This window comes from Scyliorhinus canicula, chromosome 3 (genome assembly GCF_902713615.1).
Source record: "Scyliorhinus canicula chromosome 3, sScyCan1.1, whole genome shotgun sequence".
Classification (NCBI taxonomy): domain Eukaryota; kingdom Metazoa; phylum Chordata; class Chondrichthyes; order Carcharhiniformes; family Scyliorhinidae; genus Scyliorhinus; species Scyliorhinus canicula.
Window position 1 is genome coordinate 156,464,431 of NC_052148.1, and position 27,295 is coordinate 156,491,725.

At 46.5% G+C, this 27,295-nt stretch overlaps 1 protein-coding gene across 7 annotated transcripts in view; it reads right to left on the bottom strand.

Moving 5' to 3' along the window:
- The window catches only part of ncapg (non-SMC condensin I complex, subunit G), a 111,741-nt gene that overhangs the window by 39,008 nt on the left and 45,438 nt on the right, over positions 1-27,295 (bottom strand). For all 7 annotated transcript variants that reach the window (XM_038791537.1, XM_038791538.1, XM_038791536.1 and 4 more), the window contains exons 12-15: positions 16,167-16,346; positions 14,745-14,855; positions 10,084-10,203; positions 8,398-8,637 (exon numbers count right to left, since the gene is read on the bottom strand). In XM_038791537.1, the coding sequence (XP_038647465.1) occupies positions 8,398-8,637; positions 10,084-10,203; positions 14,745-14,855; positions 16,167-16,346 (651 nt within the window). The remainder of the gene's footprint in view (positions 1-8,397; positions 8,638-10,083; positions 10,204-14,744; positions 14,856-16,166; positions 16,347-27,295) is intronic.

A 27,295-nucleotide genomic window follows, 5' to 3' on the forward strand; every position in this document is an offset into this window, starting at 1 on the left:
CCACAGGACTAGAAAAGAACAGCAAAAGAGTTTCGAAAACAAGTATCTGAATGGGGTGAGGCATATGATCCGCGGCAGGGCAAGAATGGGTGGGATCCCCGGGTAGGGTGGTGATGAGTGCCATTGCTCCACTACCCGAACTTGGCTGACCAAATATATAGGGGATCCCCAGGCAGGGCAGGGATCAGTGGCGTTACTCCACTGCCTGAGTGACCTTCCAAGAGTGGTATGAATTTGTAACTATATGGGCTCCAGACAAACTTGTTTCACTAACTGCCATGTGGCATCAGAAGAGTAATTGTGACTGCATCAAGAAATTTGGTGCGAGACCGAAAGAAGAAACTGTATCAAAGTTTTTAGTGAGATCGACACAAATAGTCGCACAAATAACAAACATTCAACATTTAAAAATAACAAATTAAAGAAAGAAAAGCGGGCAGGCTCCATCGGAGTATAGGACACCGTAAATCACATTTGGCCTGGGGTGTACCTAGCATATGGAGTCAGTGTAGTGTGACCGAAGAAGAGATGAAGGAGGAGAGAAACAAAAATGAAGTGGCATTGCTGAGGTGTCCCTGCCATGAGAAGTGACGGGTAAGTGCTCACAGTTTGCATGGGGCAGCTGGGACCTTGTAGCTGCTGTGGGTGGTGTTTTCTTTCATATCTGGGGGCTAGTCTAGCTGGTGGTGGGGGTCGCCTGCAATCTCGGGCGAAGTGTCCTGACTGCCCACAGTTGTAACATGACCCCTGGGGCACATAAAGTGGAGCAGGCTCTCTGGCATGTTGCTTCCTTGGGTATGGTTCCCTGGGTGGGGGGTTGGGCTGTTGGTGCCGTTGCTGGTTCGGGGGGGGACATTTCTGGGCTGATTCCTTTGGTGCTTCGGGGGAGGGGGCTTGACATTCTCAGGTGTAATGTCCTTTCTGTCCGCAATTATAGCATTCCTGTATCCTGGGGTGTTGCGCTGTACTTCTGCCTTCATTTACCCATGCGGGGTCTTGGTGTGCCCTTACTGGATTCATTATGGCATCTACTCTCTCATGCTCTGTCTTTTTCTGAATGGACTGTTCTCAAGCTCTGGACAATAGTTTCAGAACCCACACTTCATTGTGTGCTGGGTGTGAGGGGTTGTAACTGGCGCACGCCTTCTGTCCTGCCTCTGTGGCATGGGATACTAACGTACGGGTCCATTTGGCCGTATTGTCTGCTGATAAATGGGCGCGGGCTAACTCACCAAATACCGCAGTGAAATGGATTCAAAAGCGTCCAGCAAACGCTGATGGATGCTCTCCCTTTTCTTTTTTTTTAACAAACAGTTTTATTGAGGTAGATTTTCAGCATTGTAAACAGTTACAGACATTAACAAAAAGAAAGCAAAAAAGGCAAAAATGTGCAAACATCCACGTACGTTCAATACTTTAATCGTACCATACTGCACAAGCCCGCTCCTCTCCCATCGGCACTACCCGCCAATTTATCCCTCCTACTCTACTCTAACCTCCCCCCCCCGCCTGTTGTCGCTCACTCTCCCGCAAAGAAGTCAACGAATGGTTGCCACCTTCGGGCGAACCCCTGTACAGATCCCCTCAAGGCGAACTTAATTTTTTCCATCCCCAGAAAACTCGACATGTCCGAAAGCCATCACTCAGTCTTCGGGGGCTTTGAGTCCCTCCATGCCAATAATATTCGTCGCCGGGCTATCAGGGAAGCAAAGGCCAAAACATCGGCCTCTTTCTCACCCTGGACTCCCAGGTCCTCCGAAACCCCAAAAATTGCCACCACTGGACCCATCGCCACCCTTGTTTTTAGCACCCGGGACATGATCTCCGCAAATCCCTCCCAGTACCCCCTAAGCATCGGACATGTCCAAAACATGTGTACGCGGTTCGCTGGTCCTCCTGCGCACCTAGTGTATTCTACCCCAAAGAACTTGCTCATCCGAGCCACCGTCATGTGGGCCCGGTGAACGACCTTAAATTGAATCAGGCCGAGCCTGGCACATGTTGCGGTCGAATTTACCCTACTCAGGGCTTCTGCCCAGAGCCCGTCCTCCATTTCCCCGCCTAGCTCCTCCTCCCATTTGAGTTTCAGTTCCTCCGTCTGGGACCCTTCCCCCTTCATGAGCACCTTATAAATATCAGAGACTCTACCCTCCCCTCCTTCCCCCTAGAGACTATTCTGTCTTGGATCCCCATTGGTGGGAGGCGTGGGAAGGATGGGACCTGTCTACGGACAAAGTCCCGCAACTGTAGGTACCCAAAATAGTTTCCCCTTGCCAGACCAAATTTCTCCTTCAAGCTCCTCAAACACGCAAAGCTCCCTTCCAGGAACATATCGCCCATCCTCCCCAACCCCGCCCGCCGCCATGCTCGAAACCCCCCGTCCATACTCCCGGGGCCAAACCGAAGATTGTCGCAGATTGGCGCCCAGACAGACGCCCCCACCTCCCCTACCTGCCTCCTCCACTGGCCCCATATCCGCAGGGTCGCCACCACTACCGGGCTGGTGGAGGAGCCATGACCAGGCTGCCAAGCTGGTGACCCTGCACAAAGCCGCCTCCACCTGCTCCCAGGTAGGCCCCGCACCCACCATCCACTTCCTTATCATAGCGATGTTAGCCGCCCAGTAATAGTTAATCAGACTCGGCAATGCCAGCCCTCCCTCGCTGCGGCTCCTCTCAAGCATTGCCTTCTTCACCCGCGGGGTTTTTCCTGCCAAGACAAAGCTCATGATCATCTTGTTAACCCTTTTGAAGAAGGACTGTGGGATAAAGATCGGGAGGCACTGATAAATGGACAGGAATCTAGGGAGGATTGTCATCTTTACAGCCTGCACCCTCCCTGCCAGCGACAGCGGGAGTGCATCCCATCTCCGAAACTCTCCCTTTATTTGTTCCACCACGCTGGCCAAATTTAACTTGTGCAGCCTGCCCCAGTCCCGGGCCACCTGGATCCCCAAGTACCGGAAATTATCCTCAACCAGCCCAAATGGTAGCCCTCTCAATCTATTCTCCTGGCCCCTTGCCTGCACCACAAACATTTCACTCTTGGCCATATTTAATTTGTACCCTGAGAACTGGCCAAACTTCCTCAATGTTTCCAGAATACTTTCCATCCCGGCCAATGGGTCCGACACGTACAGGAGCAGGTCGTCCGCATAGAGAGAGACCCTATGTTCCACCCCGCCCCTAACCATCCCCTTCCATCCCTTTGCGGTTCTCAGTGCAATCGCCAGCGGCTCTATGGCCAGCGCAAACAGCAGCGGGGAGAACGGACAGCCCTGTCTGGTCCCGCGGTATAGTCTAAAATACTCTGACACTTCTCTGTTTGTCCTGACGCTGGCCTTTGGGGCCTGATACAATAGCTTGATCCAATTCACCAGTCCCTCCCCGAACCCAAACCGTCCGAGCACCTCCCGTAGATAGCCCCACTCCACCCGGTTGAAGGCCTTCTCGGCATCCATCGCCACCACTACCTCCACCTCCTTGCCCGTCGGGGGCATCATTATCACATTAAGTAATCTTCTCAAGTTGGCCGACAGCTGCCTGCCTTTCACAAACCCAGTTTGGTCATCCCCAATAACCTCCGGTACGCAGTCCTCAATTCTAATCGCCAGGACCTTTGCCAGGAGCTTGGCATCTACATTGATCAGGGAGATTGGCCTGTATGACCCGCACGTTTCCGGGTCCTTACCGCGCTTCAATATCAGTGAAATGGTGGCTTGCGACATAGTCAGCGGCAGGGTCCCTCTGTCCCTTGCCTCATTAAAAACCCTCACCAAGACCAGACCCACTAACTCAGAGAACTTCTTATAAAACTCTACTGGGTATCCATCCGGCCCCGGGGCTTTCCACGACTGCATGGCCTTTAGGCCCCCCAATACCTCCTTCACTCTAATCGGGGCCCCCAGCCCATCCACTCGTCCCCCACTTACTGTTGGGAATGTTAACCCGTCCAGAAACCTTTTCATCTCCTCCGGTTCTTCCGGGGGCTCCGAAGTGTAAGCTTGCTATAGAAGTCCCGGAATACCTTATTCAATCCTGCCGGGTCCTCCACTCTGCACCCCTCCCCATCCATCACTCTACTTATTTCCCTGGCCGCCTCCCTCTTCTGAGTTGCTGCGCTAACAATCTGCTGGCCTTTTCCCCATGCTCATACACCACACCCCTCGCCTTCCTAAGCTGTTCCACGGCCCTACTCGATAGCGCCCCCAGTTCCGCCTGAAGTCTCTGCCTCTCCCCGAGTAGATCCTCCCCCGGGGACTCCGCGTGTTCCTCGTCTATCCGACACATTTCCCTAACCAATCTGTCCATCTCTGCCCTGTCCCCTTGGCCCTGTGGGCCCCAATTGAGATCAACTCTCCCCGCACTACTGCCATCAGCGCCTCCCACAGGGTCGCCGCTGAGACCTCCCCCGTATCATTCACCTGCAAGTAGTTTTGCATACACCTCCGAAGCCTCTCACAGATCCCCTCCTCCGAAAACAGTCCCACGTCTAGCCTCCATTGTGGGCGTTGGAGATTCGCCCCTCCGACCTGCAGGTCTACCCAGTGTGGGGCATGGTCCGAGATAGTGATTGCCGAATATTCCATGTTCTTTACCTCCCCTATACAGTCCCTGCTTAGGACAAAGGAGTCTATTCTAGAATATACTTTATGGACATGCGAGAAAAACGAGTAGCCCCTTCCCGTCAGCTGTCTGGCTCTCCAGGGGTCCACTGCCCCCATTTGCTCCATAAACCCTTTCAGCTCCCTTGCCAATGCTGGGAGTCTACCCATTCTGGGACACGACCGATCCAGCCCAGGTCAAGGACCATGTTAAAGCCCCCCCCCCCCATTATTAGCCTACGAGAGTCCAGGTCTGGGATCTTCCCCAGCACTCTTTTAATAAAGTCCACGTCGTCCCAGTCGGGGCATGTATATTCACTAGCACCACTCTTCTCCCCTCCAGTCTGCCCCTTACCATCAGGTATCTGCCCCCCACTGTCTGCGGTTGTGCCCTCCGCCTCAAATTGCACCCACTTGTTGATCATGATTGCCACCCCCCTGGACTACGAGTCCAAGTCCGAGTGGAAGACCTGGCTAATCCAGCCCTTCCTTAGACTAATCTGGTCAGACACTTTCAGATGTGTCTCCTGCAACATAATTACGTCCGCCCTCAGAGCCCGCAAGTGCACGAACACCTGTGCCCTCTTAACCAGCCCATTCAGTCCCCTGACATTCCAGGTGATCAGCCTTGTTGGGGGGCACAACGTACACCCCCCCCCCCCCCACCCCCAAGCCGGTCAGCCATAGCCTTCCTCGGGCCGGCCCCTGGCCCGTGCGTCGCGCCATTCTTGGCCCGCCTCTTGGCTGCCTCCACCCTCGACCTCCTTCCCACTGCCTACTTCAAATCCCTCCCACGTCTGCTCTCCCTTTTCTGCCTGCACCGGTTGAGACCGTCTACCGGATCTCCTCTGTTATATCTTATGGCGTCTAAAATGGCCGTTTTCATTTCGTGGAGGCTACCTCCTCCTACATTTTGTGGGTCGGGAAGGGCTGAACTAACAGGGGTCTAAGCACTTAACTATGAGCTTAACCTGCTCCGGCTCGTCTAAACCATACATGAGGGTTTATTGTTTTACTAACTCGAAAAAGTGATGTGGGTTCGATGTGGGGTGGAAAATATCTATCTTTTCGCGGGCATCTTGTAACTGGGTGATCGATAATGGGGTGGTGTACACGAAATCGGGTTGGCCTTCCGTGGTAACCCTGCGCTGCGTAGTAATGGGGTTCATTGGGTTGTGTGCTGCCTGTGCAGTCGGTGGTGCGGGTGCGTTTCTTTTCGGGGCCTGGGGAGGCTCTATTTTGAATCTTGGTCTCACTTAGGTAGCGTTGGGCCATTTCACTGAGTTCCTGCCAATCGGGGCCGTCTTCGTGGTCTAGCTGTGGGCCGATGGGTCTCTAAACCCATTTTAAACTGATAGCCGGGATTGCAACCTTGCAATTTGCTGCCACCGAACTCTGTCTCTGTTCTGTGGTGGAACTGTGGAGTGCTCAGAGGGCTGCTTTTAGGTCATCGCACTGTTTCTTTAAATGCTGTACCTGATTCTGTCACTTCTCTTACCAGTACAGCATGCTGTGTGTCCTGGTAGACCTTATCATATTGGATTTGGAAGCTGCTAAGGTGGGCGAGACAGGATTGATGTGCCCTCTTGACATCATCCATTTCCTTGTCCTTCACTGCTAACTGCTCCTGGAGCTGTACATCTAATCTCTCGCTTTCACTTAAGTCTCCCTCTCTACATTTCTCCTTCTCTTCTAGCTGCTTGCGGAGCGTCCTCACGACCTCCTCTGTGCCTCGCAATTGTGCCAGACAGGACACGATTGCCATCGACTTACGAACCTTAGTCACACTTTTCTTATGGATCTCGGTCAGGCTGTCCCAGTTTCTGTTGTCTGTCAAGTTTCTGCCAGGACCTGTCTCTTCGTTCGCGCAAAGCTCAGACCATAGGGGCCTTCCTTTCTCCTTTAGGTATTTCCTGATCTCTCCTTCCCATACGGGACACTGTTCTGATCTATTGGTCACTGCGAGTTTACCGTACATCCCTTTGTTAGTACGCATGCAAATTACACACTTCAGAATTCTGGAGGTTTGATCGATACTGGTTTCGCTTGCGGTTTCTTTTACTTTGCCAATTTGGATTCTAATTCAAATGCTTTTGTGGGTTCCTCGAAGTGACACGGTCACTTCTGGGTCGAATCCCACCAGAGTCGCCAATATCTGTTGCCCTTCTTTTCTACTTGGTCCTTTCTGTGGCTCTGTTCCAATTGTGGCAATCAGTGAATTTTCCTTTCTTTCTCTGCTATCTATGTCCGAATGCTTAGAGTCGCCAGGTATCGAATGATACCACCACAAGGTGCAACCGGCTATAGATCAAAGAGCTAAACACCAGTTAGTTAGTTCAAGGTCAAGGGTACTTCATTTACACACAATTAGTCATGCAACATAAACACTACTAGTTAACTACACCTATAACTAAGACAACTTGTACTTAACTTCAGGCACCCGGCTTAGGTCAGAAAACAGTGGCCGCTGTTCAATTCTGGATCTCTCAGGTTCGAAGGAGTAACTGCTGCTCAGCTGGGCTCATTTGTCTGGTAGCGGGCGTTGAACTTGGACTCGTTTCTGGTGTTGCTGCAATTTGCGATGACCATGACCAGGGTACCAAGGCCAAAACAGAGAGAACATATGGCAAACTCTTCTTCTTATACTCAGGGGGGTTTTGCGCTCTTTTGGGCGGTCCTTCAATTTGGGCCTTACTAATTGGGTGATCCCTGATCACTCTGTTCGATTCCTTAACCAATAAACGGGCGGGGATCTGGATGGCTAGGCGTGTCCCAAGCGGTCACTGACCCCGTTGTTTGTGTTTCCCTTGGGCAGGGAGTGGCGCCGAAATGTCTGTAACTGTCCCGGTTGCTTGAGTACCAGTCCTTTGTTTTGATGAAGATGGGCCATCAAATGCTAATCAGCCTGATTAACATGCTAATGGGACGGAGTTTTGATACCGTTTGGACTTTTGCTGACAAATATGCATTTCAGGCTCTGAGCCTGCCTGATTCTTGGCTTGTCCATTTTACCCGCCAGGATTTGCGAGTTTCTCTGTACCTAGTTGGAAGTGGCCATCCCAGATGGCTACACCATCTCCACACTGGTCCCAGCCGTTCAAAAACACTCATCTAAATCTGGGAGAGCGAGAGAGAGAGAACGAGAGCGAGACCAAAGTCCCTCCAATTTGTGGGTGTCAGAAGTCCGGGGTTTCCTTTCTCAAATAGAAAAAAGTGTTCCAGTGTTTAAGCTTTTTGAAACTTTGGGCACGCCCGCCCGGTGACCGGAATTTCCTGCCCAAGGTCAATGGACTTTCACATGGTTCCCATCCCATCTGTGGTGATCTTGAGGCAGGCGTGGCTGGAAAATTCAGCCCTTTTTGAATTCTGTACTTCCTCTGCTCAATTTAAAGGCATATCTCAATTAAGAAACCCTGGACTAAAAGAAAATAAAGATAAAATAAAAGAAATGGGAACAAAGGAAAATCAAAAGGATGGACTCGAACACTTTTTGTCCCAACTTCTTAACAAGGCAGAGCAGCAACAGAGAAGGAAAGAAAAGAAAGCAAATCCTGTAGATTTGTGATTCTTCTGTTAAACTACCGTTTTAACCAAGCATAGACACAAAATATACAGCAAGAAGTGTCGCAGATAAAGAGCATCAACAGAAATAAATATTTTGCTTGTGTATTGTATTCATACATTTAAAAAGTTTACACCACCATGATCGGCACATCTCCTGCCACGATGACAATCCCACACCAAGTACACAGAAGCCCCCAACAGCACTTCAAAAAGCAACTAGTAATTCATACCTCATTGTCCAAGTATCCCAAGAGGAGTGTAAGGATACTGTTCACTGTGTCAGTTTCCAGAACGGGCTCTTTTGGTTCCTCATCTTTTGATTTCTCAAGTTCAGTTTCCAATTCTTCATTTGGTATTTCCTCAGATTTATGAGGACTGGGTTTGAAAGCCTCAATCCCAAATACCTGTAGAATGTCGAATACTGCCCGCAATGCACTGATTTTCACATTGACCATATCAAGCTGAGCAATCTATCATGTAAAAGAAATATCATTATTTATTCAGATAATTTGGGTGAAAACCAAGGTGGGCAGGCAGGTATACTCAGGAGGCATGATCGCGATAGCAGAAAATGAAAACTCTCAATTCCCACCTTAAAAGGAGAAAATCCAGTCCAATATCTTTAAATTAAAATCTGTTCTTTGATCGTGACCTAGCCAATCGTCACGGAATGAGTCTCAATTATCTCCTTCCTGATTGGTTGAGCAAGAATTTGGACGCAATTGTGCAGTTTGGCAAGAATTTTCATTTTGCATGTAATTGCCTAGCTCGGAGTGCAAATTGCACCAGTTTTGAAAAAAACGTTTTTAATTTCTGCTCAACCCTTTTTGCACATCACAAAATAAGTCCCTTTCTTCTCCTGTCATTGCTGACAGAGGGTCTGAATTTTCAGGCACAGCCAGGGATCGAAAATATTGATAGTGGTCGCATGCTGGTTTCCCGACATCAACTAGGCGGTGGAGCAGTGACATCAACTAGGCGGTGGAGCAGATATTGTCACTGGATTAGTAATCCAGAGACCCAGCATACTCTGGGGTCCCAGGTTCAAATCCCACCACTGCAGATGGTGAAATTTGAATTTAATAAAAATCTAGAATTAAGAAGTGATAAGCATGAAACCATTGTTGATTGTTGTAAAAACCCACCTGGTTCACTAATGTCCTTTAGGGATGGAAATCTGCCATCCTTACCCGGTCTGACCTATATGTGACTCCAGACCCTTAATAAATAAATACTGGCACAACCTGCGATGTCCACGTCCCATGAACAAATAAATAAAAACATTTTAGCAGGTCAGCACATCTCATGCAGCAGATAGCCAATTAAGGTCATGAAGAGCAATTGAGTACAGTTAAATGAGGCAGACTGTAGGAACCATTTCTTAATTGAAGTTCTAAAAACATTGGTGGAGGGGTCTGCATATTGAAGCACCTGCTCTGTATCATATATGCCAATCCCAGCTTGCTTCCCTTCTCAAACTGGAAGATTGAACCGCCCAGCTTAGGGAGCCCACTGGTTCCCTGTCCATTTAAGGGCTACCAGTCTCCAAGCCTATTAAAGGGGACTCAAATTCAAAGGAAGCCATACGCTACTTCACAACCACCAGTACCGTCCCAGAGTTTAACTTTTTCTAGTAAATCAAATGCCACTCCCCAACAGATAATCCTACTTCCCACACACCTCAAACCTCATCCCATTTTCTTCAAAGACCTGCCTCCACCACAAATGCAGCAATATCCCAGAATCCAGAGTGTTTATGCACATTCCTTTTTAATGAAAGTCTCCAATTTTTTGTTTAAATGGAAACACATGTATTAATACAGTATTCAATGAAACAATACTCTGTTGATCCACGTTAATTCAGGAAATCACAAGCAGTGAATCGAAGTGCAAGATAAGACCAGTCTACTAATTACCTGTAACAACAGTGGCAGGTGCTGAATCGCAAATTCTTTGTTGTGCAACACAGATGAACCCAAACACAAGACTGCCATGTTTCTTACTGCAGGATTAACACTTGCAATGCTTGGTAGTATCTAAAATTGCAGAAAGAAATATGTTGTAGGAGGAAAAAAAGGTGAAATACAATTTTACAAAATAACAAATTACACAATGGAACGCATCTGCATAAGACTAAGGAACAGGAGTAGGCCATTCAGCCTTCCAAGCCTTCTCCACCATTAAATAGGATCACGGCTGATCTAGTTGTGGTCTCAGCTTCACTTTCCTACCTGCAGCCCAAAACCTTCGACTTACTGTTTGAATAAAAATGTAAAAACCCAGCCTCCACTACCTTCTGGGGAAGAGTGTGTCATACCTGAAATCTCTACCTTAAAAGGAAGACCTCCCATTCTTTAAACTATGCCCCAAGTTTTAGTTCCTCACATAAGAGGAAACATCCAGCCTACTCAGTCCCTTCAAGATCTTACATGTTTCAATAAGATGACCTCTCATTCTTCTACTCTCCAATACATAAACATCCAACCTATTCAACCTTTCTTCACAAGATACCCTTTCATCCCAGGAACGAGTTGACTGAACCTTCTCTGAACTGCTTCTACAGAAATTATATATTTTTTCAAATAAGGAGACCGAAAATGTACACAATATTGCAGTAAAACGTCCCAATTTTATATTCCATTGATCTTGCAATAAAGAACATCCCTTTTGCTTTCACTTGCTGTGTCTGCATATCAACTTTGTAATTCATGTACCAGGGCAATCGGATCCCTCTGCACCAACAAGTTCTGCAATCTCTCTTCTACTGTCAAAATGGACAACTTCATATTTATTCATGTTATACTCCATCTGCCACAATTTTTCCCACTCACTTAAACTGTGTATATCCCTTTGTAAGCTCGCTACCTCCTCTTGACAACTTACTACCTTCAACAAATTTAGCTACCATACATTCGGTTCCTTCATCCAAGTCATTGACATGTATTGCATATTACAAAAGGTTGAGGACTCAGCATTGATCCCAGTGGCACTCCACAAATTGAGCTTGCCAATCCTAAAAAGACCTATTTATCCCTACTCCTTGCTTCCTATTAGCTAACCAATCCTTTATCCATGGTAATATAGTACCCCCTACACCATGTGCTCTTGAATATGCTCCTGAGACAAAGCCACATTGCAACATCAATATCTAATAAAACTGACATTCCTATGGCCCCAATACAAATCAAAACTTGTAATATGCTTCTTCCCCTCAACCAGAATCTTGCACCACTCTCTGTCGAGCTCTTTTGGTTCTTCTTCTTTGCTTTCTTCTTTGAGCAAGCACAAGGTAGCAGCTCGTAACTGAATCAGCTCGAGACATGATGCTCTTCTGATCTTTTACAAAACAAAGTGGTCCAAGAAAGGGAACGGGAGACTAGTAACGGGATTCCAGAGGTAAAGCCGGCATGCATTAATTAGGTCAACAGGTAGTTAAGTTCTTTCCCTCTCTAAACAGGGGTAGTATAGAATCATAAGTTACAGTCTAGGAGGCCATTTGATCCCTCATATTTATGCCAGCACTGTGGAAGAGCAACTCACCTCGCAGTTTAAGCTAGTACTGGGACGAAATAAGTATTGCATTACATTTATTATCTAGTTAAATTATTGATATAGCTGGGGCAGCACGGGGGCCTAGTGGTTAGCACAACCGCCTCACAGCGCTGAGGTCCCAGGTTTGATCCCGGCTCTGGGTCACTGTCCGTGTGGAGTTTGCACATTCTCCCTGTGTCTGCGTGGGTTTCGCCCCCACAACCCAAAAATGTGCAGAGTAGGTGGATTGGCCACGCTAAATTGCCCCTTAATAGAAAAAATAATTGGGTAATCTAAAATTATAAAAAAAAAAAAATTTTTTAATTATTGATATAGCTACAGATAATGAGCGATATTTCTAAACCTAATTTGTTAAATAAAACAGTTAACTTGGCAGAGCAAGTAATGCTCTAGCATGTGGGAGCGGGTGGTTAGGGACAGAAGGGTGTGACTGAAAGTGAGGCAGATATGGGAATTCAGAATATAACACTGGAGGAGCCTCAGACCATGCAATTGTCCAGCAGCTTTGATATTCTTGCAGCTTGTGTGGATGAGAGAGGGATTGCATCAATACAAAGACAGGTAAGAAAGCAAGTTGTGAGGAGGATACAAAGAGTCTGCAAAAATACTGAGCGGGTAAAATAAATTGGCAGATGGAGCATAATGTGGGTAAACATAAATTTGTTGTCCACTTTGGCATGAAGAAAAGCCAAATATTATTTAAATGGAGAGACTGAAGAATGTTGCTGCACAGAGGGACCTGGGTGCCATCGTGCATTAATCACAACTTTTCAGCATGCAGATATAGCAAACAATTAGGAAGGCAAACAGAATGTTGGCTTTTATTGCAAGGGGGAGTGTGTAAAGGCATGGAAATTTTGGTACAACTGCAAAGGGCATTGGGGGCACCACACAGAGTATTTTTGTGCAGTTTCAGCCACCTTTCTTCAACAGTGACATGCTACACTAGAGGCAGTTCAGAGAAGGTTCACTAGGCTGATTCTTGGAATGAAAACGGTTATCTTATGAGGATAAGTTGAGCAGGCTAGGCCTATACTTATTGGAGTTTAAAAAAAATGAAAGATGATCTTATTGAAACGCAAGGGATTCTGAAGGAGTTTGGCAAGGTAGATGCTGGGAGGAAGTTTCCCCTCATGGAGAAATCCAGATCGCGAGGGCTCAGGTTCAGAATATGGGCTCTCCCATTTAAAATGAGGAGGAGTTTATTTTCCTACGGGTTGTTTAAATTTGGAATGCTCTTCCCCAGTGAGCAGTGGAGGCTAGGTCATTGAATATATTCAATACCGAGTTAGACATATTTTTTGACTGACAAGAGTCAAAGGTTATGGGGAACAGGCAGGACAGTGTAATTAAGGCCACAATCAGAACAGCCACTATCTTGTTGAATGGTGGATCAGGCTCGAGAGGCCAAAATGGTCTACTCCTGCTCCTATTTATGTTCTTATAACATGTAACTACTCAAGTGCAAGGACGGGGTAAGCTACTTTTCCTGGATTCTTGAAAATCCAAAGTTGACATTTCTTGGAACGGATGCCAGAAAATAGTATTGCAAGGAAGATGCCCCATGTGCACCCATTGTCTCACACAACTATAATAGACAAAAGTATCTCCGATCTAGCTACCCAAAGGTGTTGCTTAAGGGAAAATGTTAACAATTACAATGAGAAAACTCTCAGCTTTTTAAACAAATTAAAAGAATTTGCATTTATCTACCATTTCAAGAAAAGCATTGAGCTAATAATGAAACTCAAAAAAAGGTTAAAGGATCTTTTACACCCATGGACATCTAAAATCAACATGCAGCACTGTTTTCAGTACTGTAACGAAGAGGCCATACCATAGGTTCAAAGTCCTGAAACTGGACCTTCTGATTCAAGAAGGAAGAGGAGCAAAGCCTAACTGACAAAGATCTTCAAACTCGAGGTGAAAGCAGACAGTGCTGACATTCAGAGTTTGTAAACAACTTGCCATGCTTTCAGGGATTTAAAAAATAATGGAGCAGAACGTTATATTTTTCTGGCCTGATTAATAATTTACTAAAATCCAAGTGAAAATTTCTTTAGCTCAGTGATTCCCAAACGATGTGTCATGATTGCGACCTCAAATGGGGTTATAGAAACAATGAATAGGGTCATGAGAAATAAAACCACATTAATCTCCCGCCCTATTATATCACCCTGACAGTGGTAAGTAACCAATCACAAGACAAACTTTTTATTGGCTGTGGGATATCTAATCAGGGTATGGTGTGATATATTTATCTAGAGGCATAGTTACATCAGAGGTTTCCCAGAGAAGTGAGGCGTACACCGATTTGGTGACTGGCAGGAGCCTGGAGAGCCCAGGATTTTCACAAATTTTCATATTTAAATATGTTAGTGTACAATACATGAACTTTAACAATCAAATCCTGAATGCTGTTTTATTTGTGTTCCTTCAATAATACCTCATCTGTACCACCAATAAAATCTGATGCCACTCAAACTGTCCAGAATTCTCAAGTTGCCAGATCATTAATAATCTTGGTGCATACCTTGGAGAATTCCTTTAAAAAAGATTGATATTCTAAATTGTAAAGAAAATTGGTGAGCAAACATAGCATCCTTAAATTGCAGCACAATGCTATTCATGGAGGTCACAAGCAAAAAGAAACTAAGTACAGCCATGTAATGGGCTCTGGAGGGAAAGGAAGATAAAACAATGCTGCTTCTGGATGAAATCTCAAAGAAGGACGAGCGTCTTTCTGGCAATGGAGTCTGAAGTCTAGTACCAGTGACTGGGTTTTGTTTAAACTTCAAAATTTGGAAAGTGCTATTGCTAAATAAATTCCAAACCAGCATACCAAAATCTGGGTTTCAATAGTTTAGAAAAGTAATGGACATGGTTGCAAGTATTGTATATGCCACCCCACCCCCACTCTAATACTTCCTGTTATGTAATTGAAATTTCAGCTATATAATTAAATACATATAGACATAAACTAGGTTACAATAAAGAAACCAAGCAGTAAATGTAAAAGCCATACCAAAGCTTCTGTTATCCCATTCAGAGTTGAGCCCATTCCCTTTGTAATTGCCATCTGTTTGAGGAGCTCATAGCACATGATCAGACATTTTAACATCGTTTCTGGATCATCCTTTTTGCATTGAAAAAAGAGAAAATGCAAGTGAAAATATATTACTCAATGAAAAGTCAAAAGATAAACTGTCACCATACTGTAAAGAATAAACTTATTTACCTCCACTTTCATGTAGTTAGGAGAGAAGGTGGCACAGTGGTAATGTTACTGAACTAGAAATCCAGAACCCATGCTAATATTCTGGGGACAGGTTGCAATCCTACCACAGTAGTTGGGGTGGATATAAAATTCAATTAATTAATACATTTGGAATTGAAAGAATTACAATGACCATGAAGCTACAATCAATTTTTGTAAAAACACATTTGGTTAACTAATATCCTTCCGAGAAGGAGATGTGCTGTCCTTATCTGAAATGGCCGACATGTTGTGACTGCAGACAAAAATGTGGTTGACTCTTCTCTGTCCTCTAAAATCTCCTAGCACGCACTAAATTCTACCAAACACCCACAGAATAGTCATATTAGGTCAACTGCAGCAGTTCAAGGTGGCAGCACACCATCAGTACCTTCTCGAGAACAATTAGGGTCTGTCAACAAATGCTGCTCTTATCAGTGACACCCTTATCACATGAAAGAATAAGTCAAATATATAGCTTAGTTTAACTAGTTGAACACTTTTTTACAAGCCATTTACTCTAATGAGTAACTGTTCTTTGGTCCTCTTGGAAAAATAAGAAATGTCTTCAACAATCATAAAATTGCTTTTACAGCAGATCATAAGGTTTTCATCTATGAAATCTGACTTTGAAATTAGCCCAGTGATGGGATGAAAATCTCTCTCTTTGCTGACTGCAAGAGTGGAAAATACTTAGGTTTGATACCACAAAACAAAAACTGCTCAGTGCAACATTAGCCCATAGTTTCTTTTATAATAGTTTTAAAAATAACTGCTGCAGAAACTAGAAAATTAATGTCAGTGCAATGATTGGTGGCACAATACAGGGTACAGCCGCAGTTTTACTTTGTACATAACTAGTCCTACACCGCTTGAAATGCTAACACAAGGCACTTGAAATGCAAGTGTTCCAGTGGCATGATCACAGCCTTGTGAGCATTATTTTCAATTAATAAATTGCAGATAGTTTTAGGACTAAACATAATGAGGAAATTTATTCCTACCCAAAAGCTCATTAAGAGAATTTTAATATGTAGGTTGGGGTGGGTAAGCACAAAAAAAGTGTTCATTATAATTAGACAGCAATTCATTCTAAAATCTATAACTAGATCTTATAATGGTATTTATACCTACTGTATCTTCATGATTACTATAGTTTATAAAAATTTTCTCACCTTTAAAAATAATTACCTTTTCAGTGTGAACTTCTTTTAATTCTGGTTGTTCAGTTGCCTTTATCATCTCAATTTTGCAATTTTCTAATTCTTCAATTTTCTGCTTCAGCTCTGAAGCATTAATGAAGTCCTGCTGAGCTATACTCTCCTCCAGTGCTTGCTTTGCTTCGATCAGTTGAACTTTGATATTGGCAAGCTACAAAACAGAATCGTGTCATAATATACACCCATGTATATGATGGAGTGCAGACAGGCAATGATTGACACACAGGATGACCAGTGAGCACACAGAACACAGCAGCCAATCACCAGACAGGACACGACCACTATAAAGCCAGAGGGCACCAGTTTTCCCGCTCTCTCGGGACCCAGCCTCTGAGACAGTCGGAGCTCGTGAGCATTAGCCAGTGCAAACACCATGTGGTAGTCAGTTAGTCTGGTCAGGCTAGCCTCAGGTCTCCAGTCAAGTCAGCATAGTGTCAACCCACAGTTGAACATGTAAAATAGTTAGATGTTAAATAAAATTGTGTTGCATCTCATCAAGTGTTGGAAGTCTGTCTCTCGCTACACTGCATCAAATGCAGTCCACATAGACCCAGCCTACCCAACACATCAAATGGTAGAAAGTGAAATAGTTGTAACTACTATAGTGATAGCTAAGTTTTACCTCTTTAGTTCTCAATTCAACGATACTGCATATAAAAAGAAACAAATAATTATATTGATTTTGAATTTGTAATGGTGAAAAGGTGAAATTAAAATATTCCATAATAAACATTGAGAAATATATTCAGAAGCAAATTTAATTAAACAGAATTTAACCAGGATACTGAACCATAAAAGTGAAATCCACCAGATACAAGATGCACTCCAGCAACTCTCTAAAGCCTTCTTAGACAGCATCTTCTATCTCTACCACCCAGGAGGAGATGAAGACACCATCTGCAGGTTCCCTTCAAGGCACACACTATTCGGACTTGAAACAATCTCTCTATTCCTTCACTGTTGCTGGATCAAATTTCTTGAATTCCCCAACACTAGATCTGCATGCACCAGATTGCAGAGATTCAAGGCGGCAGCCCACCACCACTGTCTTCACGATAATTAGAGATGGGCAACAAATGTTAAGCCTTGCCAGTGATATTCATCTCATAAAACATTTTTTTTTTAAATTGATTCAGCCCACGTCTGTATTAGATCCAAAACTAATCTCATTGCTTTGTTCTCTACTCATAACATTTTATTTTCCTCTGCTTCAAATTTTTTTCCTCTTTCCTTAAAAAGACACAATAGTCTCTGCCCCAGTCACTCTTTGTAGCAAAGTACCCCATGTGAAAACAACCCCAAATAAAACATTTCTCCCACTTGCTTAGTGACCATTTTAAATTTTCACTCCAAATAAAGGTAATAGTCTTTTCCTGCTCATCTTATAAAAATAGTTCATCATTTTATAAATTTCTATACTCTTCACCTTCTCAGTTCAGTTGAAGGAATCCAGCATTTTGAATCTCTCACTAGTTTTCCATCTCTGGAATCCTCTGGTAAATCCACATTGTACAGTCGCTATGATTTTAATGTCCTTTCTATGAATCTCAAAACTGTATACAGTACTCCATTGTGGATTAAGCTCATCGCGGTTTATTTATTTTTGCACATTATGCTCGTATTTCTAAAACCCAAATGCCTAGACTTTATCTATTTGCTCATCCTTTCTTTTAAGCATCTTTCTATTTCTCTTTATTAAACTGTACCTGTCTGCCCATTTGTTACCCTGACTAAATTGTCCTGAAATCTTTTTCAAACCATTTTGCCAAATTTCAACTGTGCTCTCTATGAAAAGTCCAAATCATGTACAGAAATGCCAAGAACAAAAGTGGATCCAGCATCAACTTGAATTACACCATCACCAGCTCTTTTCCAACATGAACAATACCAATTCACTCCCTATGTTGTCTGTCCAACCAGCTGTCCATCAATGCTTAAAAAGTTGCTCTTATCCTACGCACCAGAATTTTTGAAAATAGGTTAGTTGAAAGACACGTCATGAAATGCCTTTTTTAAATCCACAGACTGGATTCTCCGTTTCTGAGACTAAGTGTTCACACGGGCATAGAATTCATGGAGTTCCATGACAACAAATCTGGTGCAATACCTGGATCAATTCGGCTACTGTAGAGGGGCAAGCACCAGCGCCATGGCATTCACTGGTTTTACGATTGACACTCAGGAGGCTGACGAGCTGCAGCCACATATACACACCTCACTCTACATGCACACACAGGGCAGCACGGTAGCATTGTGGGTAGCACAATTGCTTCACAGCTCCAGGGTCCCAGGTTCGATTCCGGCTTGGGTCACTGTCTGTGCGAAGTCTGCACATCCTCCCCGTGTGTGCGTGGGTTTCCTCCGGAGCTCCGGTTTTCTCCCACAGTCCAAAGATGTGCAGGTTAGGTGGATTGGCCATGATAAATTGCCCTTAGTGTTGGGTGGGGTTACTGGGTTATGGGGATAGGGTGGAGGTGTTGACCTTGGGTAGGGTGCTCTTTCCAGGAGCTGGTTCAGACTTGATGGACCGAATGGCCTCCTTCTGCACTGTAAATTCTATGAAACATCCCAGCCAACAAGCTAGCAGCAAGGCATGGTTCACCGATGGCGAGCTGGAGACCCAATTTGACGCGGTGGAGGAGAGGCGGATGACCGTGTACTGCGGCCCAGGAAGGAGGCAGCCAGCCGCCGCCTGTGACAGAGGCTACGAGCACCGTGGGTAACACCGCCTGGACTGGCCAGCAGTGCCAGAAGAAACGATCACCTAAGGGAGGCCAGAGTGAATAGGCAGGATTGTGCCCCTGGCACCAACCACCATCCTACGCACCTGTAACCCTACTCCCCAAACAGGAGGGCGGCCGAACCCACACCCTGCACCACATGCCGGAACCCACACCAGCCGCCATGGCCGGGTGCTCTGGCCAACCCCCAGGGCTGCATGCGTCGGACTGTGTAACACTGTCGTTTGCACTTTGCCCCCCACCCCACCACCAAGGCAGTCGCCCCATAATCGCCGGGAGCGGGATAACTGGAGACGGACAACTAGACCTGCGGCCGCTCACCATGGCAGAGCAGAGGCCCTGGATGTGCCCGGCAGTCCGGAGGAAAGGTAGGTCACCAGGGTGGAGTTCAGCCATGGGCGATGAAGTGAGACCCTGCTGAGCTGTGGTTCCCCGTGACACGTGTGTCAACTCCCCCGGCCCGTGAGCCGAGCACCGACAACGAGAGCAGCTTGGAAGGCAGCACTCCACCTTCGACTCAGGACACCTCGAGGGTCAAGGGAGGATGATGGATTTCCCGTCTCAGCTGAATCCAACACTCTCCACCATCCCAGAGACACTCGCCTCGATTGGGCACTTTAGTGAAGAGGCTCCGGGGACACTATCTGGTGCGCACCACACAGCTGATCCTAGTACAGCAGGTGGAAGTTGGAACATCCGAGGGGGTCAACGGTCAGAGGGCAGACCGACCCCAGGAACTAGCTGCCATCCAGATAGTAAGAAGTCTTACAACACTAGGTTAAAGTTTGTTACAAACACTAGCTTTCGCAGCACTGCTCCTTCCTCAGGTGAGGTGCTTTGAAAGCTAGTGTTTGTAACAAACCTGTTGGACTTTAACCTGGTGTTGCAAGACTTCTTACTGTGCTCACCCCAGTCCAACGCCGGCATCTCCACATCATGGCCATCCAGATGGGTTTTGGACTTCTCGAACCCCACCCTCCTTCCTGCCCCCGGTGGACAGCGGGAAGAACAGGGCAGCAACACGCCATCTAGGACACCCAAGCAGACCAGGCCCGGTTGCCCCAAAAGACCGCCGCCAACGGGGACCCAGGTCGCTGGACGGGAATCACAGCAGCCTCCACTCATGCTGTACTGTCTGTGGATCCACCAAGACGTAGCATTAGGGCTTGCAAGGCCAGAAAGTTAGACACTAGTTAAGTTGGCACGGGTGTAGGGCACAATTTGGTTGTAGGGGTAAGGGCACAAATCTGGTGTCACATTAAACACCAGTTACAACCTGTCTCGGTGCTCTGTCAGATGGGTGTGCAGGGTGGACTGGCCAGTGGGAAAGTATTGGGGGGGGGGGGGGAATGGGCGGATGTTGCAGGTGACCTGGGTTTCTTCCCCCCCCACCCCTCCACTTTAACCCCAGGGATTCTGTGGGACCATGTGATCAAATGGCCAGCTCGCATGCAAGGATCCCCCAGGTGGACGGTGGAAAATGCTACCGTGGGCAGGAGTCAGACAGACATTGTCAAACGATGCAGAGCGGGCTGTCATCGTCATCCTCCATCCCATTGACCAGACCCACTGTTACTGCCAACCCAGAGCCTGCACCCAGGACAGGTATATATCACAGAGGGGGTTGCTGGTGGTGGGGTGGGGGCAGAGTCCGTGCTCCTGGCCAGTTCGCTTTCTCTCTCGTTCCCCCCCCCCCCTCCCCCCGCCCACGTTGGTGAGCCTGGAGACAATCAGAACATCTCATGTACATTGGTCCTTCTGCACATGTCGTGCCTCCCGGGACTCCATGTCCTGCCCATCCTTCCCCGCCCCCATCCTCCTCGGCAGACGAGGACTGGCATTTCTCCTCCAAAACTGTGCGATGCTGTGGAGGACGCAGCAGGCCGCCACAATGCGGGCGACCCTGTGTGTCATACTGGAGGGCCCCACTGTATCATCAGAGGCCAAAGCACTTGATCATTCCACTGGTCGCTGTATGGGTGTCGTTATAGCAGGTCTCCGCGTCGGTCTGTGGCCTCCGGATAGGCTAATCTCTGTCGCCCAGGAGCTAAGCCCCAGTCAGGGGGGTGGGGTTGGGGGTGTGATGTCTCGAACATGTCAGGAAACGAGTGTGCCAGGATGAAGGCGACATGCACACTGCCCAGGTATCGGGTGCAGATGTGCATGAAACGCAGATGATGGTCACATATCAGCTGCACGTTCATCGAGAGGAAGCCCTTTTGGTTGGTGTTAAGCGGCCTGTCATCTGCAGTGTTCATAGGCAACATGCATCCATCCATCACCCCCTGGACCTGGGGCATCCAATCGATGGCAGCAAACCCTGTTGCCTGGGCTCAGTCCACATTGAAGTGGACGTACTGAGCCACCATAAGGCTGTTGTCACTCTGTGCAACCAGAGCCATGGTGGGCAGTCAGTGGGGTGCGCGGCAAGATGGCTGCCTGTTCCTGGACACTGCCCCAGACCCAGGGGTCATGCCTACGTCACGGCCCATCCCCTGGTCACACCGCCCCACACACACACAGCCAGCCCTGCCAGCAGCAGAACCAGCAGTCCACAGTCACACATCTGGAAACAAGCCCTACCTCCTCCCTCATCCTCAGCAGCCACGGCATATGAGCCCTGATTTTTAAAACCACAAGTGAAACTCGCCGTCAGCAATTCCTCCTGGCAGAGGCAGAGCATCATGGAAGCCCGGGAGAATACCAGTCGGGCCCATTAATGACGTTTACTGTATGTGTGGAGTAGAACGCATGGACGCTGCTGTCGAGGTACCGGAGCATGGCATTCCGTCGGGCACCCGGCCACTATTTTTGGTTCACCCAATCACATTTCCAGCGTCACTAGGCAGAGAATCCCGCCCAGTGTATTTGAAATAACATCAACACAGCATGGCGGAGATATGCACTCTGAGTGCCCTCTTCACTTGTTGCAGATGTACCCGGAAATTTCAAATGCTGTCTCACATGATGCCAGGGTGAAGTATTTTACAGAATAGAAAGAAACCTTTTCGGAGAGGAAGTATAACCTCGATCATAGTTCACACAGGAAGTAATGCCATCGGCAAAAGTACAATTTGAGCTAGTGTGGAGAGAGTTTAAGGAATTGAACATGAGACAGAAAAGCACAATCTCAAAAACATTGTCATCACAGGATAGCTTCTTGTGCTACTGAGCTAATTAAGGTAACAATGATTAAAAAGTGGTGACAGGGTTGTTGACAAACAAAATAGTTTACATTCTTGGGGCTCTGCAGTGGCCTCTGGGAAAAGGGAAGACTAGATCCACAGACAGCAATCAACAGAAATGAAACTGCATCAATGTCCTTGCAATGATGGCAAATAATGCAGTCGGTAAAGCATTTAAGTTAATGACAGTGTATAAAGTCTGGGTTTCTGAGGTGGAAGGAAGAAAGCAGCTAGAACAACGCTATTGGGTGAGTAGGCGCTATCTTAGCAAAATTAAATAATTTGGAAATACTATCAATAAAGAACGGGAAAGAAACAACTATGAAATATTGCTAGTTTAAAGAAAGAGATTAACCGATCATCAGTGGGAAATCTTCAACACAAGACAGAGTACAAAATTGGGCAGAAGGGATCACAAAGGATAAATTTCCATTGATAAAGAGATTAAAACTTAACAAAAGGATATAATAAAACTGGGGCTAAACAACATTTAATCAAAAGATGAACCCAATGCGTTACTGCCAGACCTGAGCATTTTATTTTATTTTGTACACTAAAGAAAAGTTGTTTGCTGAAGAAACCTTCTTCAACACCCTGCAGTTACTATGGTGATGCTTCCAAACAGCACTAATAAGCAATCATTATTGTTCGGTTTTAAAAATAAGTGACCTTCTGGACCACCAAGTTAGGACACTCAAGTCAATTACATCTTATGATTGCAGGATTGACTGAATGGGAGTGCAGCTTGACATTTTGATAGTTCATCAACTTCTTTTGCCAAGTCACCATTGCAAGATTTACTGAATTCAATTTCACTAGCTGCCATTTTGACCTCATGACTTGGTTGCGACCGTAACAGGGAAGATTCCCTCCATCGTGTTGTGTGGCACTACCACACTGCTAAAAGGGATAGACTACGAACAGATGTAGCAATACAAGACTGGGCATCCATGAGACACTGTGAGCAGCAGCAGAATTGTACTAACTCACAATCTGCAACCTCATGGCCTGGCAGAGTCCCCATTCTACCATTACCACCAAGCCAGGAGTGCAGGAGCATATGCCAGGAGCAATACCAGTCACACCTAAAAATGAGGTATTAACCTGGTGAAGCTACAACACAGGACTAATTGCGTGCCCAGCAAGTAATAGACAGAGCTAAGCGATTCCACAATCAACGGATCAGATCCAAGCACTGCAATCCTGCCAAATCCAGCGCGAATGGTGGTGGACAATTAAACAACTCACTGGAAGAGAAGGCTCCACAAATATCTCCATCTTCAATGGTTGAGGAGCCCAGCTCATCTGTGAAAAAGGCAAGACTAAAGCAGTCACAACAATCTTTAGCCAGGGGGCGGCACGGTGGCGCAGTGGTTAGCACTGCTGCCTCACGGCGCCGAGGACCCTGGTTAGATCTCGGCCCCAGGCCACTTCCATGTGGAGTTTGCACATTCTCCCAGTGTGTGTGGATCACACTCCCACAACCCAAAGATGTACAGTGTAGGTGGATTGGCCACACTACAATGCCCCTTAATTGAAAACATGTATAAAAGGAATGTTTTTAGCCAGAAGTGCTCAGTGGATGATCTATCTCGTCCTCCTCCTTAGGTCCCCAGCATCACATGTCAGTCTTCAGCCAATAAGATTTACTCCATAGGATATCAAGAAACAACTAAAGGCACTGGATACTGCGACGTCAAAGGGCCTGACAATATTCCGGCAATAGTACTGAAGACTTGTGCTCCAGAACTTGCCTAGACAAGCTGTTCCAGTACAGTTACAACAGTGGCATCTACCCGACAATGTACAAAATTGCCCAGGTGTGCTCTGTACATGAGAGAAATTTCATAGAATTTACAGTGCAGAAGGAGGCCATTTGGCCCATTGAGTCTACACCGGCTCTTGGAAAGAGCACCCTACCCAAGCCCACACCTCCACCCTATCCCCAAAACCCAGTAACCCCACCCAACACTAAAGGCAATTTTGGACACTAAGGGCAATTGAGCATGGCCAATCCACCTAACCTGCACATCTTTGGGCTGTGGGAGAAAACCGGAGCACCCGGAAGAAACCCACGCACACACGGGGAGAATGTGCAGACTCAGCACAGACAGTGACCCAAGCCGGGAATTGAACCTGGGACCCTGGAGCTATGAAGCAATTGTGCTAACCACAATGCTACCATGCAGCCAACACAGCCAATGGCCGCCCTAATCAGTCTACTCTCGATCTCAGCAAAGTAATGGAAGGAACCATCAGCGCTATCAAACAGCACTTAATCTGCAATAACCGGCTCACGGACGCTCAGTTTGGGTTGTGCCAGGGTCACTCGGCTCCAAACTTCATTACAGCCTTGGTTTGAAAATGGACTAAAGAGCTGAATGTCAGAGGCGTGTGACTTCCCTTGACATCAAGGCAGCATTTTACAGGGTAACACCAAGGAGCCCTAGCAAAACTGGAATCAACAGGAATCCGGGGTTGGGGGGGGGGGGGGGGGCGGGACCTCCACTGGTTCTAGTCATACCTGGCACAAAGGTGATTCCTGTGGTGATTCGCTGTCAATTATCTCCGCTCCAGGACATCACTGCAGGAGTTCTCCAGGCCCAACTATCTTCAGCTGCTTCATCACTGACCTCCCTTCCATCACAAGGTCAAAAACTGAGGTGTTCGCCGATGACTGCACAATGTTCAGCACCATTCATGGCTCCTCAGATAATGAAGCAACCCATGTCCAAATGCAGAAAGACCTGGCTTTCAGCTGACAAGTGGCAAGTTACATCGCGCCACACAAGTGCCAGACATAACCCATCTCCTGCAAGAAAGGATCTAACCATCGCCCCTTGACATTCAATGTCACATTCTCCCAGTGTCTGTGTGGATCTAAATCCTCACATAAACATCCTGGGGTTATTTATCATTGATCAGAAACTGAACAATATTAGGGGGGTTTAAACTAATTCAGCAGGGGTATGGGAACCTGGATTGTAGTTTTGGGGTACGGGAGATTGAGAGTATAGAGGTCAGGAGCACAGATTTGACTTCGCAGGAGGGTGCCAGTGTTCAGGTAGGTGGTTTGAAGTGTGTCTACTTCAATGCCAGGAGTATACGAAATAAGGTAGGGGAACTGGCAGCATGGGTTGGTACCTGGGACTTCGATGTTGTGGCCATTTCAGAGACATGGATAGAGCAGGGACAGGAATGGTTGTTGCAGGTTCCGGGGTTTAGGTGTTTTAGTAAGCTCAGAGAAGGGGGCAAAAGAGGGGGAGGTGTGGCGCTGCTAGTCAAGGACAGTATTACGGTGGCGGAAAGGATGCTAGATGGGGACTCTTCTTCTGAGGTAGTATGGGCTGAGGTTAGAAACAGGACAGGAGAGGTCACCCTGTTGGGAGTTTTCTATAGGCCACCTAATAGTTCTAGGGATGTAGAGGAAAGGATGGCGAAGATGATTCTGGAAAAGAGCGAAAGTAACAGGGTAGTTGTTATGGGAGACTTTAACTTTCCAAATATTGACTGGAAAAGATATAGTTCGAGTACATTAGATGGGTCATTCTTTGTACAATGTGTACAGGAGGGTTTCCTGACACAATACGTTGACAGGCCAACAAGAGGCGAGGCCACATTGGATTTGGTTTTGGGTAATGAACCAGGCCAGGTGTTAGATCTGGAGGTAGGTGAGCACTTTGGAAACAGTGACCACAATTCGGTGACCTTTACGTTAGTGATGGAAAGGGATAAGTATACCCCGCAGGGCAAGAGTTATAGCTGGGGGAAGGGCAATTATGATGCCATTAGACATGACTTAGGATGTGTTGGTTGGAGAAGTAGGCTGCAAGGGTTGGGCACACTGGATATGTGGAGCTTGTTCAAGGAACAGCTATTGCATGTTCTTGATAAGTATGTACCAGTCAGGCAGGGAGGAAGGGGTCGAGCGAGGGAACCGTGGTTTACCAAAGAAGTGGAATCTCTTGTTAAGAGGAAGAAGGAGGCCTAGGTGAAGATGAGGCGTGAAGTTTCAGTTGGGGCGCTTGATAGTTACAAGGAAGCGAGGAAGGATCTAAAGAGAGAGCTGAGACGAGCAAGGAGGGGACATGAGAAGTCTTTGGCAGGTAGGATCAAAGAAAACCCAAAAGCTTTCTATAGGTATGTCAGGAATAAAAGAATGACTAGGGTAAGAGTAGGGCCAGTCAAGGACAGTGGTGGGAAGTTGTGTGTGGAGGCTGAGGAGATAAGCGAGTTACTAAATGAATACTTTTCGTCTGTATTCACTCAAGAAAAAGATAATATTGTGGAGGAGAATGCTGAGACCCAGGCTATTAGAATAGATGGCATTGAGGTGCGTAGGGAAGAAGTGTTGGCAATTCTGGACAAGGTGAAAATAGATAAGTCCCCGGGGCCGGATGGGATTTATCCTAGGATTCTCTGGGAAGCCAGGGAAGAGATTGCTGAGCCTTTGGCTTTGATTTTTAGGTCATCATTGGCTACAGGAATAGTGCCAGAGGACTGGAGAATAGCAAATGTGGTCCCTTTGTTCAAGAAGGGGAGTAGAGATAACCCCGGTAACTATAGGCCGGTGAGCCTAACGTCTGTGGTGGGTAAAGTCTTGGAGAGGATTATAAAATATACGATTTATAATCATCTAGATAGGAATAATATGATTAGGGACAGTCAGCATGGTTTTGTGAAGGGTAGGTCATGCCTCACAAACCTTATCGAGTTCTTTGAGAAGGTGACTGAACAGGTAGACGAGGGTAGAGCAGTTGATGTGGTGTATATGGATTTCAGTAAAGCGTTTGATAAGGTTCCCCACGTTCGGCTATTGCAGAAAATACGGAGGCTGGGGATTGAGGGTGATTTAGAGATGTGGATCAGAAATTGGCTAGTTGAAAGAAGACAGAGTGGTGGTTGATGGGAAATGTTCAGAATGGAGTTCAGTTATGAGTGGCGTACCACAAGGATCTGTTCTGGGGCAGTTGCTGTTTGTCATTTTTATAAATGACCTAGAGGAGGGCGCAAAAGGATGGGTGAGTAAATTTGCAGACGACACTAAAGTCGGTGGAGTTGTAGATAGTGCGGAAGGATGTTGCAGGTTACAGAGGGACATAGAGAAGCTGCAGAGCTTGGCTGAGAGGTGGCAAATGGAGTTTAATGTGGAGAAGTGTGAGGTGATTCACTTT